Source organism: Gymnoscopelus braueri (assembly GCF_963280865.1).
Source record: "Gymnoscopelus braueri genome assembly, chromosome: 19".
NCBI lineage: Eukaryota > Metazoa > Chordata > Actinopteri > Myctophiformes > Myctophidae > Gymnoscopelus > Gymnoscopelus braueri.
In genome coordinates, this window is record NC_137621.1 from 36,823,805 (window position 1) to 36,838,804 (window position 15,000).

Below are 15,000 nucleotides of genomic sequence, written 5' to 3' on the forward strand. Positions count from 1 at the left end.
GACGCTATATGTTTGGATCTTGGTTCTCCTGTTTCTGGCTTTCGGGAAACAATTGTTCCTGTTCAAACTTGGACTCGACTGTTCCCCTGACTTTCAAAATAACATTAAACACACAATAACACACGATTACAAATTAGGAATTGTACAGGAAGTCTTAAAGAAATAAGCACAGTTCCCCCTGTGTTGAGTGTGTGATTCTTCCAGCCACAGATGGGATAAAAACAGAACCTCTCGCTGTTTTAATTGAATATTCACTGTAACCAGAGTTGGGGGGGGGATGTGTCTGAGACCCAATTAACAACTTTTGCAGAGTTGTGATCGGAGGGGAAGAAGAAAAAAAGGCATCAGACAACAACACCTGTCATGTCACACCTGTTAGTCTCCTGACATGAATAAAACATGCACCTCCCAGGGGAGACGCGCCGCGACGGCGGCTTATTTAGTACGTTATTAACAGCAAAAGCACTTGCTCCATCCTCCTCCTTCCCATCCATCTGAGGAGGACCTCAGCCCCATTCTCCCTCCTCTCTGCCTCCTTTCCTCCTCTCCCAATTCCTCACCTTCCCTCCTGAGAAGAGCCTTGCTGCCCCTCTCCCTCGCACTCTCTCCCCTCGCCACCCCGCCCCACAGGGCCGTCTCAGACGACAAATCTAATCTAAGCTAATCTAATCAGGGCTTCTCTATTTTCTTTCCTTTTTTTTTTACTGTGCCAGAGAAGACGAAGGGAGAAAAAAAAGGGTGAAATGACCCAATTCACTTTTCCACACCCAAACCCGTGAAAATCTATTTCTGTCATGGTGGCGTGTTATAATGGTTATAATGGTTCTTTCAGCAGGCCAGAGACAGGAGGAGGAGGAGGGAAAAAGGGGGGGGGGGTCTATGAATTCTGCCCTTTATTGTGAATTGATGATGTGGTGTTTTCCACGATGAGAGCACTGGCACGACATGTCGCTTTCAAATCCTTTGCGGCTCCGGTTCAGTTCTGTCCTCTGAGGCGTCGTTTTAAAAGGGCCGATGAAAAAGAAAAAAAGATGACCCTTCTTTGACTCGCTGAGCAATGTTTCTCATTGCAGTGCACTCTGACACGATGATCTCTCAGACTTGAGCCTGATTTATAGTCGTGCGACGCCACGCGCAACGATGGATAAGAGATCCTCAGAAATGTATGGCATACACGATTTTATGCAGAGTCAAAAATAGATGACATGCACAACCTGGTTGGTGCCAGCTGAGCCAACTTAAACAAGCGTAAAATCATGTAACGGTAGCCGCGCACTCGCAGCTCCCACGAGCTAATGGCCATTCTTACTGTACTGAACAGCCAGCCATTCTTGCCAAAAGCACTGAGTGAAAGTTGACAGCTTAACCAACACTCCCATCTGAGGCGGCTTGAGGTACTCCCCTTCCAAGATAACGTGTATACAAGATTCCCGTAGCCACCCATTTACCACCGATTAGCATGCATGACTTCAAACACGGTGATAAAAATCTGCTTGACTGTACTTGCATTCTTCACCGCTGCTGTATTTCTTTGCTGTGACAGACATCCTTCAGTGCTGTGTAATCATTCAGTGCCGTCGGCTGTTTTTAGCTAGTGCCAACTCGGTGTGCACACACTCCCACGATTCAGCTGGTTTACAACACACCCTTGCCCCCATTTCCTTGCCATCATGACCTCAGCACACGTTTTGCACTGATCGGTCCATTTTCTTGAAACTTGCCTCCACCTGCCCCCCACCACCCAAAACAGGAGGAGATCATGTCCCATCCTCCATTCAGTTTCAGCTTCACCCAGCTGATGACTGCTGAGATGGTCATGACTGAGTCCTTGGGGGGAGCTGTTGGCGGTTAAGTGTCTTGCTCAAGGCCACTTTGACACGTATACTTGGCGGATCGAGGGGTGAACCCTTGACATTCTAATTACCCGTTGGCCTCTCTACTCACTAAGCTACATCCTCCAGTACATTATATCTTCATAGAATCGGTCAAGTAGGCTATAGATCTATGATGGACCGGTAGTAATAAGGAACCCTGTAGAATAACACTCAAAAATGCTACCGCTCCAACACTGGGATCCCTCGAGATCTGTAAATACAATACTAGCCATCTTTTCATGCCTTTTCCAAAATTATGTACAGTATTAACCACTTAAGCCCTAATTTAAGAATTTCCAAAAATAGCTTATGTACAAGCTCACAACACGTGGCGATGCGAGGCGTTGTGAGCTTGAAGAACTGATATTTTTGAAAATCTTTGCCTATAATGACATGCCCAAAATAGGGACGCCAGGATTAAAGTGGTTCAACTGGATAATTAAAACCGTGATATATGAAACTGGCTTACAAGATGTGTTTAGTTTGTTGGATCATGGAGGAAAATGAGCCTTGATTCAATTAATGAATTCAATTAATGATTTGTTAGACCTACCGTAGGACCTGGTCTAGGATAAAGCAGTGTCTCGCAACCAAAAATTAAAGGATGAGATGTTGCGAAAGGGCCGTAGATGAGGAACAACTCTGTGTGCATGTGGGGGAGAGACAGAGAGAGATATAGACCCTGAGAAGAGAGAGAGAGAGAACCCAACACCGTATCGAGGTGTTGAACATCAGATATCTCTCAGTCCTGCCTCAGAGTGCAACACAAGAGAAGTCTTAAGCCCAGTTTATACCCCATTGCCGGACGGGGTCGCTCGCCCAAAGTAGCAGATCTACAAGCTCACATTGCGAGCATGTATATCAGCTATTTTCGCGTGCGACACCATCCTGCTACAAGAGTATATTAAGCATTATGTAAACGCTTTCAAATCCTCTCCAGATATTTTGCCTCTCACTCCACATTTCCCCCACCGCTCCATCTCTCCGTTCTTTCTTTCACCTCCATCATATAATTTCTTCCCTGCATGTTCCTCTATTCCTTCACGCTTCCCCCAACTTCCAACTAAGTGTTGCTCTCTCTTCTCTCTCTCGGTTTCTCCATTCTCTCTATTTCCACCTCTCAATCTCCGTCTCTCCCTCCTTGCCCTCATCTCCCTCTTTCCACTAGTTATTTTTTTTAAACTCAATATCTGCGGACAAAAGCGGAGGCATAAAGTCATTGTTTGTGAAGAAAGGCATCAAGACAAAGGGAAAGGTGAAGGCAGCCCTCGTTCCTCCACAGTGCAGCTGGGAAAGTGATATTCACGCCCTGGGAAAGCCCCACGACTCGTTCTTCGTTAAGCCACCTGAGCCGAGACTTAACGAACAAACATGGCGTCCGCACGTGCAATCTAGTGTAAACTCGAATTGAATCTCGGAAGCACTTTGATGTCTCTCTCAAAGATGCTTTTCTGTTTTTTCCAGTACAAGGTCATCAAAAATAATGACACAGGGAAGACGGCGTGGAGGAGGTGACCTGGATTCGAACCCGTGAACCGCTCTTTGCTGGCAGGATGGGGCGGTGAGGGGAGGTGAGGTGATAACTGTTTATTCATGCTGTGATGAGGGTGCACTGAATGCGCCACCTAACCGCAGACTGCTGCTCGATGACTTTAACTTTTCATCGAGAATAAACAAGGACAAAACAGCCACAGAGATGGAGGGATTGGCAGAGAACAAGAGATACAGACAGAAAAGGAAATGGCTGTTTGGTTCCTAACCACAAACATATTCCACAAAGGTCAGGAAACTCGCTCAAATGTAACATGCCTGTGATAAAGACGGCTCGGTGACTCGACTTGTACAGCGTTTCATCTTGCTTACACACACACACACACACACACACACGCTACAGATCAACTTTTCACAGATTAACCACTTAAACCCAATATACTTTGTTGATCGGGTCCCCCAGGGATCTATTCATGGGTCATGGCGCTCTCATTTATTCCCTCTAGACCAAATCTCTTTGCCAAAAATAACTGATCAACAAGCTTTAATAGCTGATCTATAAGCTCACAAAGCGTCGCAACGTGACACGTTGTGAGCTTGTAGATCTGCTATTTTTCGGCAAATGTTAGCACTAAACTATGGCATCGTACACGTGGAGTTTTACACACAAGTGCATTGAAAAGTGTGTCAGGGTACTACAGAGGGCCTCAGAGGTTGGGTAACCACACTTCCCAATAGGGATCACAGCTCTAGATATGTTGATAAACCCATCCCCCCTCACCCAGTTGCACTACTAGAGGCAATGCTTACAACAGTGCATAGCCCTAACATAGCAATACTCAAGAGTAATAGAGTATTTTTGAGCGCCTTTCTGCCACGCATTTCTATGGTAAAGATGCACTGGAGCGCTGAGTCTTCTTCTCAGAGCCAACTAGCCGAGCATGGCGTTTGAGCACTCTCATGACACACCAAAGGGCAAGTCAAAATCTCAAGGAATCTGTTTTTGCATGCATTCATATCCATGCAAAATGATGCCTCTATAACACATGTTATCAGTCTTATCACTCTGTAAAGCTTTATTTTTATTTACTAATGCCAAATAAAAAGATCAACCATTAATATAAAAAAATGCAGGAAATAGTGAAATGTCCCATGGCACACTGGTCTAGGCAACCTCATCTCTCCATCTGGCTCCCTCATTCTGTTTCTTATTTTTTTTCTCTCTAGCCTTCTATCTCCTTGTCTTTCATATTACCTATGTGTCTTTAGATGTCCCTCTGCTTGCTTGTCACTCAACCTGGCTCGCTCTGTAGCTGTCTCTCTCGCCGTCTCTCTCGCTCTCCCTTATCTATCTATCTGTCTGTCTGTCTCCCCTAATTCCTGTCCCACTCCCGGCCTGTCTGTCTGTCTGTTTGTCAGGTTGTGAGGTCCAGCTGAACTCCATTACGGATGTGAGCAAAGACTACTAAGCAGTCAGGAGGGAAATGAAGCACCCTGTGTGTGTAATAACAACCTTTAATCCCCACTGCACTCCACTCACCTCAACACCTGCAACACATGCTTTTCATTACCGCTCTCTCTCACACACACACACACACACACACACACACACACACCGTATAAAAACACACAGGTGTATACATTGTTGAAGGCATATACACATTGTAGTGCATGCATTTGATTACCACACACACACACAAACACACACACACACACACACACACACACACACACACACCCCCCCCCCCCCACCTACGTCACACACAGAGCTATTATCAACAACAGAAGCACGTCTCGGCCTCTCCGTGCCTCTGGGCCAAGCGCACCGCAGAGGAAGCGTGAAGTCACACGTTTCAGCCAGAAAAGCGGGTCATCTCAAGTTAGAAGCGGGAGGAAGTGGAGGCCATTCGATTCGGGGCCAGCGTGGGAAAGATGAGCTTCCGACCGCAGCGAGCGGAGAGCCGGGCTCTTAAACCGTCACTGTCCCTCAGCCTGCGTAACGGATCTCTGCCTGGGTCATCCTGGGAGGACGCACAGGAGGCTTTTACACTTATTAAAGTCACCCAGTCGGCCAGGAGAGGAGAGGAGAGGTGGGGAGACGAAAGAAAGGGCTAGAGGGGTTAGCTGGGGAGGATCACACACACGCAAGTATGCACGTACACAGGCACAAATGCATACTGTTGTACACACCACACACACACACACACACACACACACACACACACACACACACACACACACACACACACACACACACACACACACACACACACACACACACACGCGCCCCAGTCAAACGGGCGCCGCATTCTACTCCTATCTCCCCACACAGACAAGAACACACTTACATTAAACCCCACACCCTTAAGCTAACGGGCGCCATCCTCTCTTTGTGTCTCAGTAGTCATCAGCCATAAAAGCATCACCAAACTGATCTGGAATGGGATCGACATGGAAGAGGAGCTCGACGAGCCAAGGACGCACTCGGCAAATGAGCCCAACGAGCCGAGAGCCAGGAGCAACAGGAGAGAGACGATAAAGACATCCAACATCTCACTTAGATGTTACTGATCCTCCTGCAGGAGCGGCCTCATGTTCTTACAGCAACACTCGGCCAAACAAAGCACAGAGCCATGAACGCCTCGCGTTTTTTATCCAATACATCATTTATTTTACACCAGGGCTGCATCGTATTGATACGTATCATCAGAGATTTGTCTTGGCTGCAAGCAAGCTGCGATTGCAGCGGAGATGAAAGATACGTGGGAACAGATTTTGTGGACAACGAGAAGAATGGATCGGGGGAACGCCAGTGCTTTAGAATCTGGTCAGTTTAATCCATTAAGACCGGGAACCCATCTGTGTCATTTTAAGATGTCTTTGGCTATTCAAAAATAGCAGATATACAAGCTAGGTGCCGCGCAATGAGCTTGTAGATCTGCCATTTTTGAAAAATCTTGAAAATGTGTGCAAATCTTTGAATATACAGGCCTATATATTTTGATATAACACTTGTAACTTCAATCTTTGCTTCTGGGGGGGGTCCCTGCCTGGAACAAAATATTTTGAGATGGGGGTCCGCGGCCAAATACATATCATTTTGGGGGTCCTTGACATGAAAACGTTTGGACACCACTGATCTAGCAACATACGTCTTTCAGAAACCAATTAGGCTTTGGAAGACATTTATAGATGCGTTCCCGGATTGAATGCGTTAATATGATGAAAGAAGTGTTTTGGGCCGATGTGTGGCTGGATGCAGAACAAGGATTCAGCACAACTCCAGAGAACCACATGTCTGGGAGGTCATGTGCAAAGACCTTTCACCTCTGAGTGAGAAGAAACACAACAACAACAACTACAGCCTCTTTCCCTTGCAGTCTGAAAATTGCAGGCCAGGAGTCAACGTTGCAATTGCGATTTTTCACAGCGCACAGCCGAGTACCAGCATAGGCGGAGGTCTGGTGGACAACAGCTGGGACACCTCGGTGGTGCTGTCTGTACTCTCTATCTCGGCGGCGTTAACTTCTTGTCAAACCTGCTGCCAGATGGAGGAGAAACTCTGGCAGGAGTGTGACCGGGGGGGTGGAAGAAATGACCATGAAACCAAAGGAGTACACCCCTTAATCCTTCATTTAGAGGGAGAGGGACTGAGAGAGAGAGAGAGAGAGAGAGAGAGTGGGCAGAATGTCTCTAAAAATACCCCATAAGGAGGGAGAGATGGAGGGGTGGGGAGGGGGGGGGGGTTAGTAGGAGAAGTGAATGCTTGTTTTCTCTTGGCCCTACAGTCAAAAAGCAGCACGTTGAGTGAAGAATCCGCTCCTAAATATACCCCCTTCTTCCTCTTCTCTTCAGCATCGTTCTTCCCTCCTTTCCTGTCCTTCATCTCTCACTCTCCCTTCCTCAGTCCTTCCCTCCCTCTCTCTCTCCCCCTCCATCTCTTTCCCTTCGGTCCCTCACCTCTCCCTGCTTCACTTGTCTCCTTTTCCTCCATCCCTCTCTCAATCTTTTCTTTTTATAATCAAACTTCACGCCTTCCCTCGGTTTCCACCTCCCTTCTCTCCTTACCTTCCTCACCCCTTCCTTTTCTCCTCCCCTCTTTATTTCTTGACCTTCCATCTCTCACTCTCTCTCTCCCTTCCTGCTCTTTCATGATAAAAACATGTCACTAAAGACCCAAACAGCCCGAGGGTTTGAAGCATGAAGGCAGAGAGAGAGAGAGAGAGAGAGGGCGAGAGAGAGAAGGGGGCAATGGTACAATGTCTTGATTTTTTCTTTCTCGGCTAATTCATGACAAGAGCCAGTGGCCCAGATACTGCTGCGACCAACCAGGGGATGCCACCCCTCACCAGCACCACAGGCTACAAGACATGGCCTCATTGAACAGAGCCTGTTAGGGACAATCAGCCCTGTTTATTAACCAACAGTACAGTATGCTAGGCTGTGACCACAGCCCCCATGAAAGCCATGGCTTTAATATGAGGCCGTTGTGTTGGACAAGACAGATTGAGTTTTGGAACAAAATGGTCCATGCAAGAGGAAGAAGGAAACCCCCCTACAGTATTTATCGGGCTATCCTCAACTAAAGAAATTCTTAGTCGACTAGTAAATTAGTCATAGGTATTTGTTGACTAATCTATTAGTTGATGTAAACAACAAATATGTAAAAATGTGTTAGCTGCATAGAATCATGTAGAGATCAGTCTTTTCAGGTTGTGAATTGAACATTCTAATTTCACAAAGGCTACTGGCTCTTGTCCTATAGACTTGTATAATTAAAGGGTTATTTCTAGAGTTTTACAAGAGATGCAGTCATAATTATTCAATACATAATTAGTTTGCCATGGGAAAAAAGCATAACAATTTACTAATCAACTAACAAAGTCTAAGAATAAACTGACCAATTAATCAATTATTCAACTATGAGGGAAGAGTAGTTGATTGGTACTGAGCTATTTGTAAAACGGTCCTCGTTCCTTTCAGGCTGATATATTTTTTTCCAGAGATGTTAAACGATCTTGATGAATGCCCTCGTTCTCTATTTACCGTCAGATTTTCTTTGTGAAACCTGACCTCTGTTTAACTTTTGTATGCATTCTGTTTTACCCTTTGTAAAATACTCTATTAGGGACCATCAGTCCCGTTTACCAGCCAGTGGAACAGTAGGGTTATAAAACCAACTTGCAACCCACATAGACTGTCTGCAGTCAGGCTCAGACTAGTATTGCACACCATGTACATGGAGTCGGGGTCACACCTACCTATTACAAAATAATTGAGAGCATGAAATTACAACAAATAATGGCTATTATGTAATGCAAGGCCTTGGTTGGCAAGGTGATAGCAACCTAACAGAGTGGATTCGCTATGTTTATATTATGATCTTATACACATGATAAGCTTGAGGTTTTCCCTGTCCCAAAATGGACATAAATCAAATGAACTTCCTCTTTTTCAAAGACAAAGGAAAAAGCCAGAGCTGATAAAAAGTGACGATGACAGCAACCCAGTGGAGTGGCTGGTGTGTTACCGTTCATAGCCCTGTATGTGTGTCTCTGGAGCTCAACACACTCTTTGTACTCACACAAACGACATGAGGTCAATTCCCTTCATAGTTCACAACCTCTTTTACATACACCTTTTATCACATGGAGCTTATTCAAAACACAATGAACCACCTTGTGTGTGTGTGTGTGTGTGTGTGTGTGTGTGTGTGTGTGTGTGTGTGTGTGTGTGTGTGTGTGTGTGTGTGTGTGTGTGTGTGTGTGTGTGTGTGTGTGTGTGTGTGTGTGTGTGTGCTCTACATCCTCATTGTACAAGTATTAGTGCTGTACAGTGATAAAACATACATTAGAAGTACTGTGTACTTTGAGCAGGGTATTCAGTGGTCGGAAGCATCAATACCTTCCTCCCTATTGTTCATCACCTGAACCCCTGCATGGACACTGTAAAACACTGACCCCCACAACACACACACACGCTAACTTGGGACAATAAACCCAACACACACACACAAACAGTATTAAGTATGCACACACACACACACACACACACATGTGTGCACGCACGCCTTAGACAATGACCCAAACACACACACGCACACGGTATAATTCAACTTGGACAATGACCCAACAACACACACACACACACACAAACAAACACACACACACACACACACACACACAGTAACGGTGGAAGGGTGAACCTGAGAGGCGGCGTGTAACGGCGTCCCCCAGCCCAGATTGACTGAATGTGTGTGTGTGTGTGTGTGTGTGTGTGTGTGTGTGTGTGTGTGTGTGTGTGTGTGTGTGTGTGTGTGTGTGTGTGTGTGTGTGTGTGTGTGTGTGTGTGTGTGTGTGTGTGTTGGGGGGGGGGGGTCTGCTGTTGGGGATCTTCACTTGTTTGAGTAGCGGCGATGTCACTGATACCCTGCTCCCTGTGTCTCTCACATATACACACACACACACACACACACACACACACACACACACACACACACACACACACACACACACACACACACACACACACACACACACACACACACACACACACACACACACACACACAACTTAGTGGTAATTGTATCCAGCCCTGGGGGCCTCTGAGTTACTACTTCCATCTTCCCCTCTGCTGACAGCTGACCATGGGGGCTGATGAATGGGCAGGTCACGTAGCCAGACAACCACACTAAGTGTACCAATATATATATACTGTATGTGTGTGTACTTGCAATACTATACTTGTGAGGGCCAACTGTCCCCACAAGTATAGCAGAATTTGACAAATAGACATTGTGATGGGAAAACAATTCTGGTCCTCCTCACAAGAGAAATAGGTGTTTCATGGTTTTAGATTTTTAGAGTTTGGCGGACAATAAAGAAACGATTCAGTTTGGGGTTAGGATTAGGCATTCAGAGTTGGGTTTAGGGGTTAGGGTTGGAGTTATGTCTCGCACCGGAAATAGCTGATCTACAAGCTCTTAACGCCACAGTGCGACATGTTCTGAACTTGTACTGTAGATCTGCTATTTTCAGCGTTACGGTTGGAGTTAAAAAAATGCTAACAATTTTAAAAATGCCATTCAGAAAATGGCTGTCCTAAAGCTGATGTCGGGACAAGTATAGTAATACAAACGTGTGTGCGTGTGTGTGTGCGCGCGCGCGTGCGTGCGTGCGTGCGTGCGTGCGTGCGTGCGTGCGTGCGTGCGTGCGTGCGTGCGTGTGTGTGTGTGTGTGTATGTGTGTGTGTGTGTGTGTGAGAGAGACACTCCGGCATGAAACCCTACTATGGGGGTTACTGTATATGTTTTTTATTCCGGGGCATTTTCCCCAGGGCCTCTCTCGTGTCCACAGAGCCGAGCGACAGTGGGCGAGCAGGTAGGGCGTACTTGCTCAAGGGCACCTTAACTTCAAATGGGACAGGTGGGATTGAACGTGTGACCTTTAAGTGACGGGACGGAGAGCCCCCTCTCACTGCCTCACACACCTACCCCCATGGATGCAGCAGAATGGTGAAACCACAGTTTGAAAGGAGCTAGGGTTGCCCGCTTCTTGCCTGTTTGCCATAGCGGCGGAATCTGAATTTGATTGGCTCTGGCTCCTCTGCCTAGCTTAAAAACATAAGCTACCTACTACTAGACCGTGAAGTATGCATAGTTAGTTTGATAGTGTCGTCACACTAATCTCTATTTCTAAACAACGATTTACTTCCGTCCACCTTTGTACACAAGTTCAGAACACAGCATTGTCATGCTATTAGCTGTGGCATTTTACTAATCTGCGTTACCCTGGAAACTCTTACACAACTGAATCCTGGCCCTATGCTCTGACTGGATGCATTATTACTATGTATTTTTCGTCGGTCCTTTCATATTTTAAGGATCAAGGGCATTCGTTTTGTTATATTTAGTGATGCCACCACTCCTTTTGTGTTCTATCTATCTCTATCTTTAATCTGCTACTGTCTGCTAACAAGCACGATTCTCCAGAGGGATGATGAATAATAGCTTTATCTTATCTTCGCCTCCATACTATGATGACACATGCCTCCAGCGCACTACACTACTGTACACTGTGATGAACAGGTCTGTACTAGTGTTGTCTCACATACACAACCATCATCACCACTACCACCAGCCCACTCCCACACATCAGCCCTATAAACTAGAACCGGATCCAGAGACACGCCAGCTGTTAGGTAACCCATCAAATCGAGATAAAAGGCTCGAGAAGCCGTGCGTAAAATGTCCCCATGAGCCCTTATTCCCGCTGCGAGCGTCATGCGGACAAGTGCCTTTGCTGGACTGTTACGCTCGATCAAAAATAGTACAGACTGGCCGTGCAGGCAATCACTTAAGGACGAGGGGAAACGTTTGGACCTCATGACCTATAGCATGACATACAGGCGTGCTCCCCCTTGACAGAAGGTGGGTGCGTCTCGCCAAAGTCACCAGGGGGACACACGTAAAAATGACTGGCACGCTTTACAAGCTTTTTTCAACGTTTGCAGGCCGAGGACCCCTTTAGCTGAGAGAAGGGATGAAGCAGGGACCCCCACTACATATTGTGTTGCAGATTAAACCTTTTCATAGATTTCATACTATGGCGTCATAGACTTGTTTGACAGCACTAATCATCACTGTATATTGGATTCATGTTAATGTGTTTTTCAGACATTTAACCACTTAAACCATCATTACTTAGTAAACTTGACCTTTCTCTCTGTACTTGGTCTGCTCTTTTTTCCATAAACACCAAACCTCTGCCAAAAATAGCCGATCAACAAGCTCACAACGCCTCACAACGCGTGTTAAGCTTGTAGATCTGCTCATTTTGGCTGAAGTTCTCCTCAGAATACTAGGGATGCTAGGGTTCAAGTGGTTAATGTAAAAAAAAAAAGAATCCCATCACACAAAGAATTGGCGGACCCCCTGCAGTAACTCTGAGGACCCCCTAGGGGTCCCGGACCCCCTGTTGAAGTCCCCTCCCTATAGCATGACATACAGGCGTGCTCCCCCTTGACAGAAGGTGGGTGCGTCTCGCCCAAAGTCGCAAAAATGACTGGCACGCTTTAGAACTCTGCTAGCCTTTGAAACCGTACAACGTTTTGGAAACCATTAAAAATCGTTGGACCGAAGCCGCCCTAAACTGCGTCAAGTGACACTTGAAATGCAGTGGTGCCATGTCCGCTTATTATAAGCGACTTTGGGCTTCTTTTTTCTGTGAAGTTGCTTGTAAACATTGGTAGTTTGGGCTTGTTTCCAAAAAACAATTATTATTATTCAAACCAGTGGGTTCTCAAATATGTTCATGTCAAGGAGCAAGGACCCCTACATTAATATGTTACAATCTGGTTCAAATGGTGTGATAATAACACTCATCAAAACGCTCGCCCCAAAACACAGTCGCCCTGGCGACCTCGGAACGGTCTCCACCAGGTATTCCTAAACGTAACCTCAGTTAACTATGCCTAAAACCTAACCTTATTCCTAAACGTAACCTCAGTAACGCTATGCCTATGCCTAAAACCTAACCTTATTCCTAAACTTAACCTCAGTAAAACTATGCCTGACCCTTAACGTAGTTCTAACCTTATCCTCAGTAAAACAAAATACAAGAATACAATAACCACTGGGGGCGAGCGGTCCGCGAAAAAAACGGGGGCGAGCGTGTTTTGGGGCGAGTCTTCCGGTTACCCATTCATCAACTTACCGGCCAGGCGAACTGGAACGGCATGACGATCTTCCCGGCGTCATTGTTGCTTCGACTTTGACCGTTCTTGGTGCTCCTGAACTGAAAAGTATTCCCACCGAGAGCGCTAGTAGTTCCAGTTCCATAGGTACAGTGTCCCGTGGTGGTGACCTCGGTCTGGTATTCCTTCAGGCACACTTTGAAGTACGTGTCGCATTCGTCCAGGCTGCAGAGGTGGTCGCCGTCCTCCCCCGCGACGTCGCGGTCGCCGTCGCAGCACTCGCCGCTCAGGAGCTCACCTTTGGGATTCTCCACGGAAATCAGCTGCAGCTCGAAATAGCCCGTGGAATGGGACACCTAAAAATATCACGATCACACAGGAGAGAAAGAGGAAAAAACATATGAGTCAAGTGTTTACACTTGGCGACCAGTCTGGTGGTTGTTGTATACATTTTGGCCAAGTTGAACTCAGGCCTTTTTGCATAAATCGTCGTAATCATTTCCATTTTCAAAATGTTAATATAGGCCTAATATATGAAAAATTGTAACTTTTTTTTTTCAAACATAAAAAATAGTGGAAATAGCAAGCTCTACAACACATCACACGTTTTGAGCGTGTAGATCGGCTACTTCCACTATTAATGTTTTCTTATTAAAGTATAACGTTATTAAATGTGTATGTTATTTTTCCTATCTGCCCTGTGCAAACCTAGTCCTAAACCCTGGTTCACGAAGCCTAAAAGCCAAAAACAAATGTCATTTCTATCCATAATGTTCACAATGTTCAATGACAGACACACAATTAAATCGTTAATCGCAATTATTTGAGTGACAATTAATCCTCAAGCAAAATGTCATAATCGTGACAGCCCTAAATTGAACTTTATCGGCGCCCATTTGGAGGCTTGGATAAAACGACCTACTCCAATTTAGCCCACTCTGCAAATCAAGAGAAGCCCCTACGGTGGATCTTGGCCCAAATTGGCTTTTTTTTTTTTACATTCACTATACGTCGTTGATTGTTTTAGAGAAAACTTTTTAGCACATTTATTTGCTTTATTGTCAATGAGCCTTTATTTAAGTAGGCCTATGTGAAAAGGGACTGAACGTAGGCTAGTACACACTAATGAATGTCACACAACTGATGGGCTTATTCTAACTCATAATTTACCAATGTTCCCAGCGGCAAAACACTGTCAGTAGAAAAAAAAAGTTAAACCTGATTTATTTGTCTGGAGGAAAAGCTCTAATTTAGGAAATTCCAAGATCACATGATTCAATCGGCAAAACACGCAATTCAATTAAGAGTGGAATTTCACCCCAATTGAATTTTCGGAAATGAATGAGTCCTCCGTTGTTTGAAGAGATAAATAGCTCCCAACACTGTCAATACTATTATTTCAAATCGGTAACACGGTTTATTTATAGCATAAAATAAAAAATACAAAAAAGTTCTCACCTCGGTCCACACCGTCAGCAGAAGAAGACACACTATTGAGACGCAATGCAATTTCCACGTACAATTCCACATGTCTCCGGCTGATTAGTGTTGGCTACCATTTAGGAAGAAAAATGCCTTGATTATCTCTCAACAAATTGGAGTGGATCCTTCTCTCCCTGGCATGCAAGACGTGGATGGAGGATCTTATTGGATCTTATTCCCCCTACAGATACAATCCCAACGAGGGTAGACCCGGATCAGACGTCCCTTCAGCCGAGGAAAGCGCACTGCACTGACAGAGACGCACGACTGTCTGTTTCCCCCACCTACCGCTCCACTCACTCAACCAACCCACGGCGAGGCGAGGCGATCTGTTTCACAGCCTAATGAGAGCCCGACGAGCAGTGTTGCCAAGTTCTGCGAAGGAAACAAGCAACCAGTTCTATCAAAATAAGCCCAAAAGAAGCGACTTCGGCCACATGAGCAAATTAAATCTATGTGT

The 15,000-nt window shown here is 45.7% G+C and overlaps 1 protein-coding gene across 2 annotated transcripts in view; it reads right to left on the reverse strand.

Moving 5' to 3' along the window:
- The window catches only part of LOC308075147 (protein jagged-2-like), a 63,668-nt gene extending 48,828 nt beyond the window's left edge, over positions 1-14,840 (reverse strand). For both annotated transcript variants that reach the window (XM_080414799.1, XM_080414798.1), the window contains exons 1-2: positions 14,517-14,840; positions 13,079-13,414 (exon numbers count right to left, since the gene is read on the reverse strand). In XM_080414799.1, coding sequence (XP_080270925.1) covers positions 13,079-13,414; positions 14,517-14,588 — 408 coding nt within the window. In that variant the 5' untranslated portion in view covers positions 14,589-14,840. The remainder of the gene's footprint in view (positions 1-13,078; positions 13,415-14,516) is intronic.
- Between the last annotated feature and the right edge of the window lie 160 nt (positions 14,841-15,000).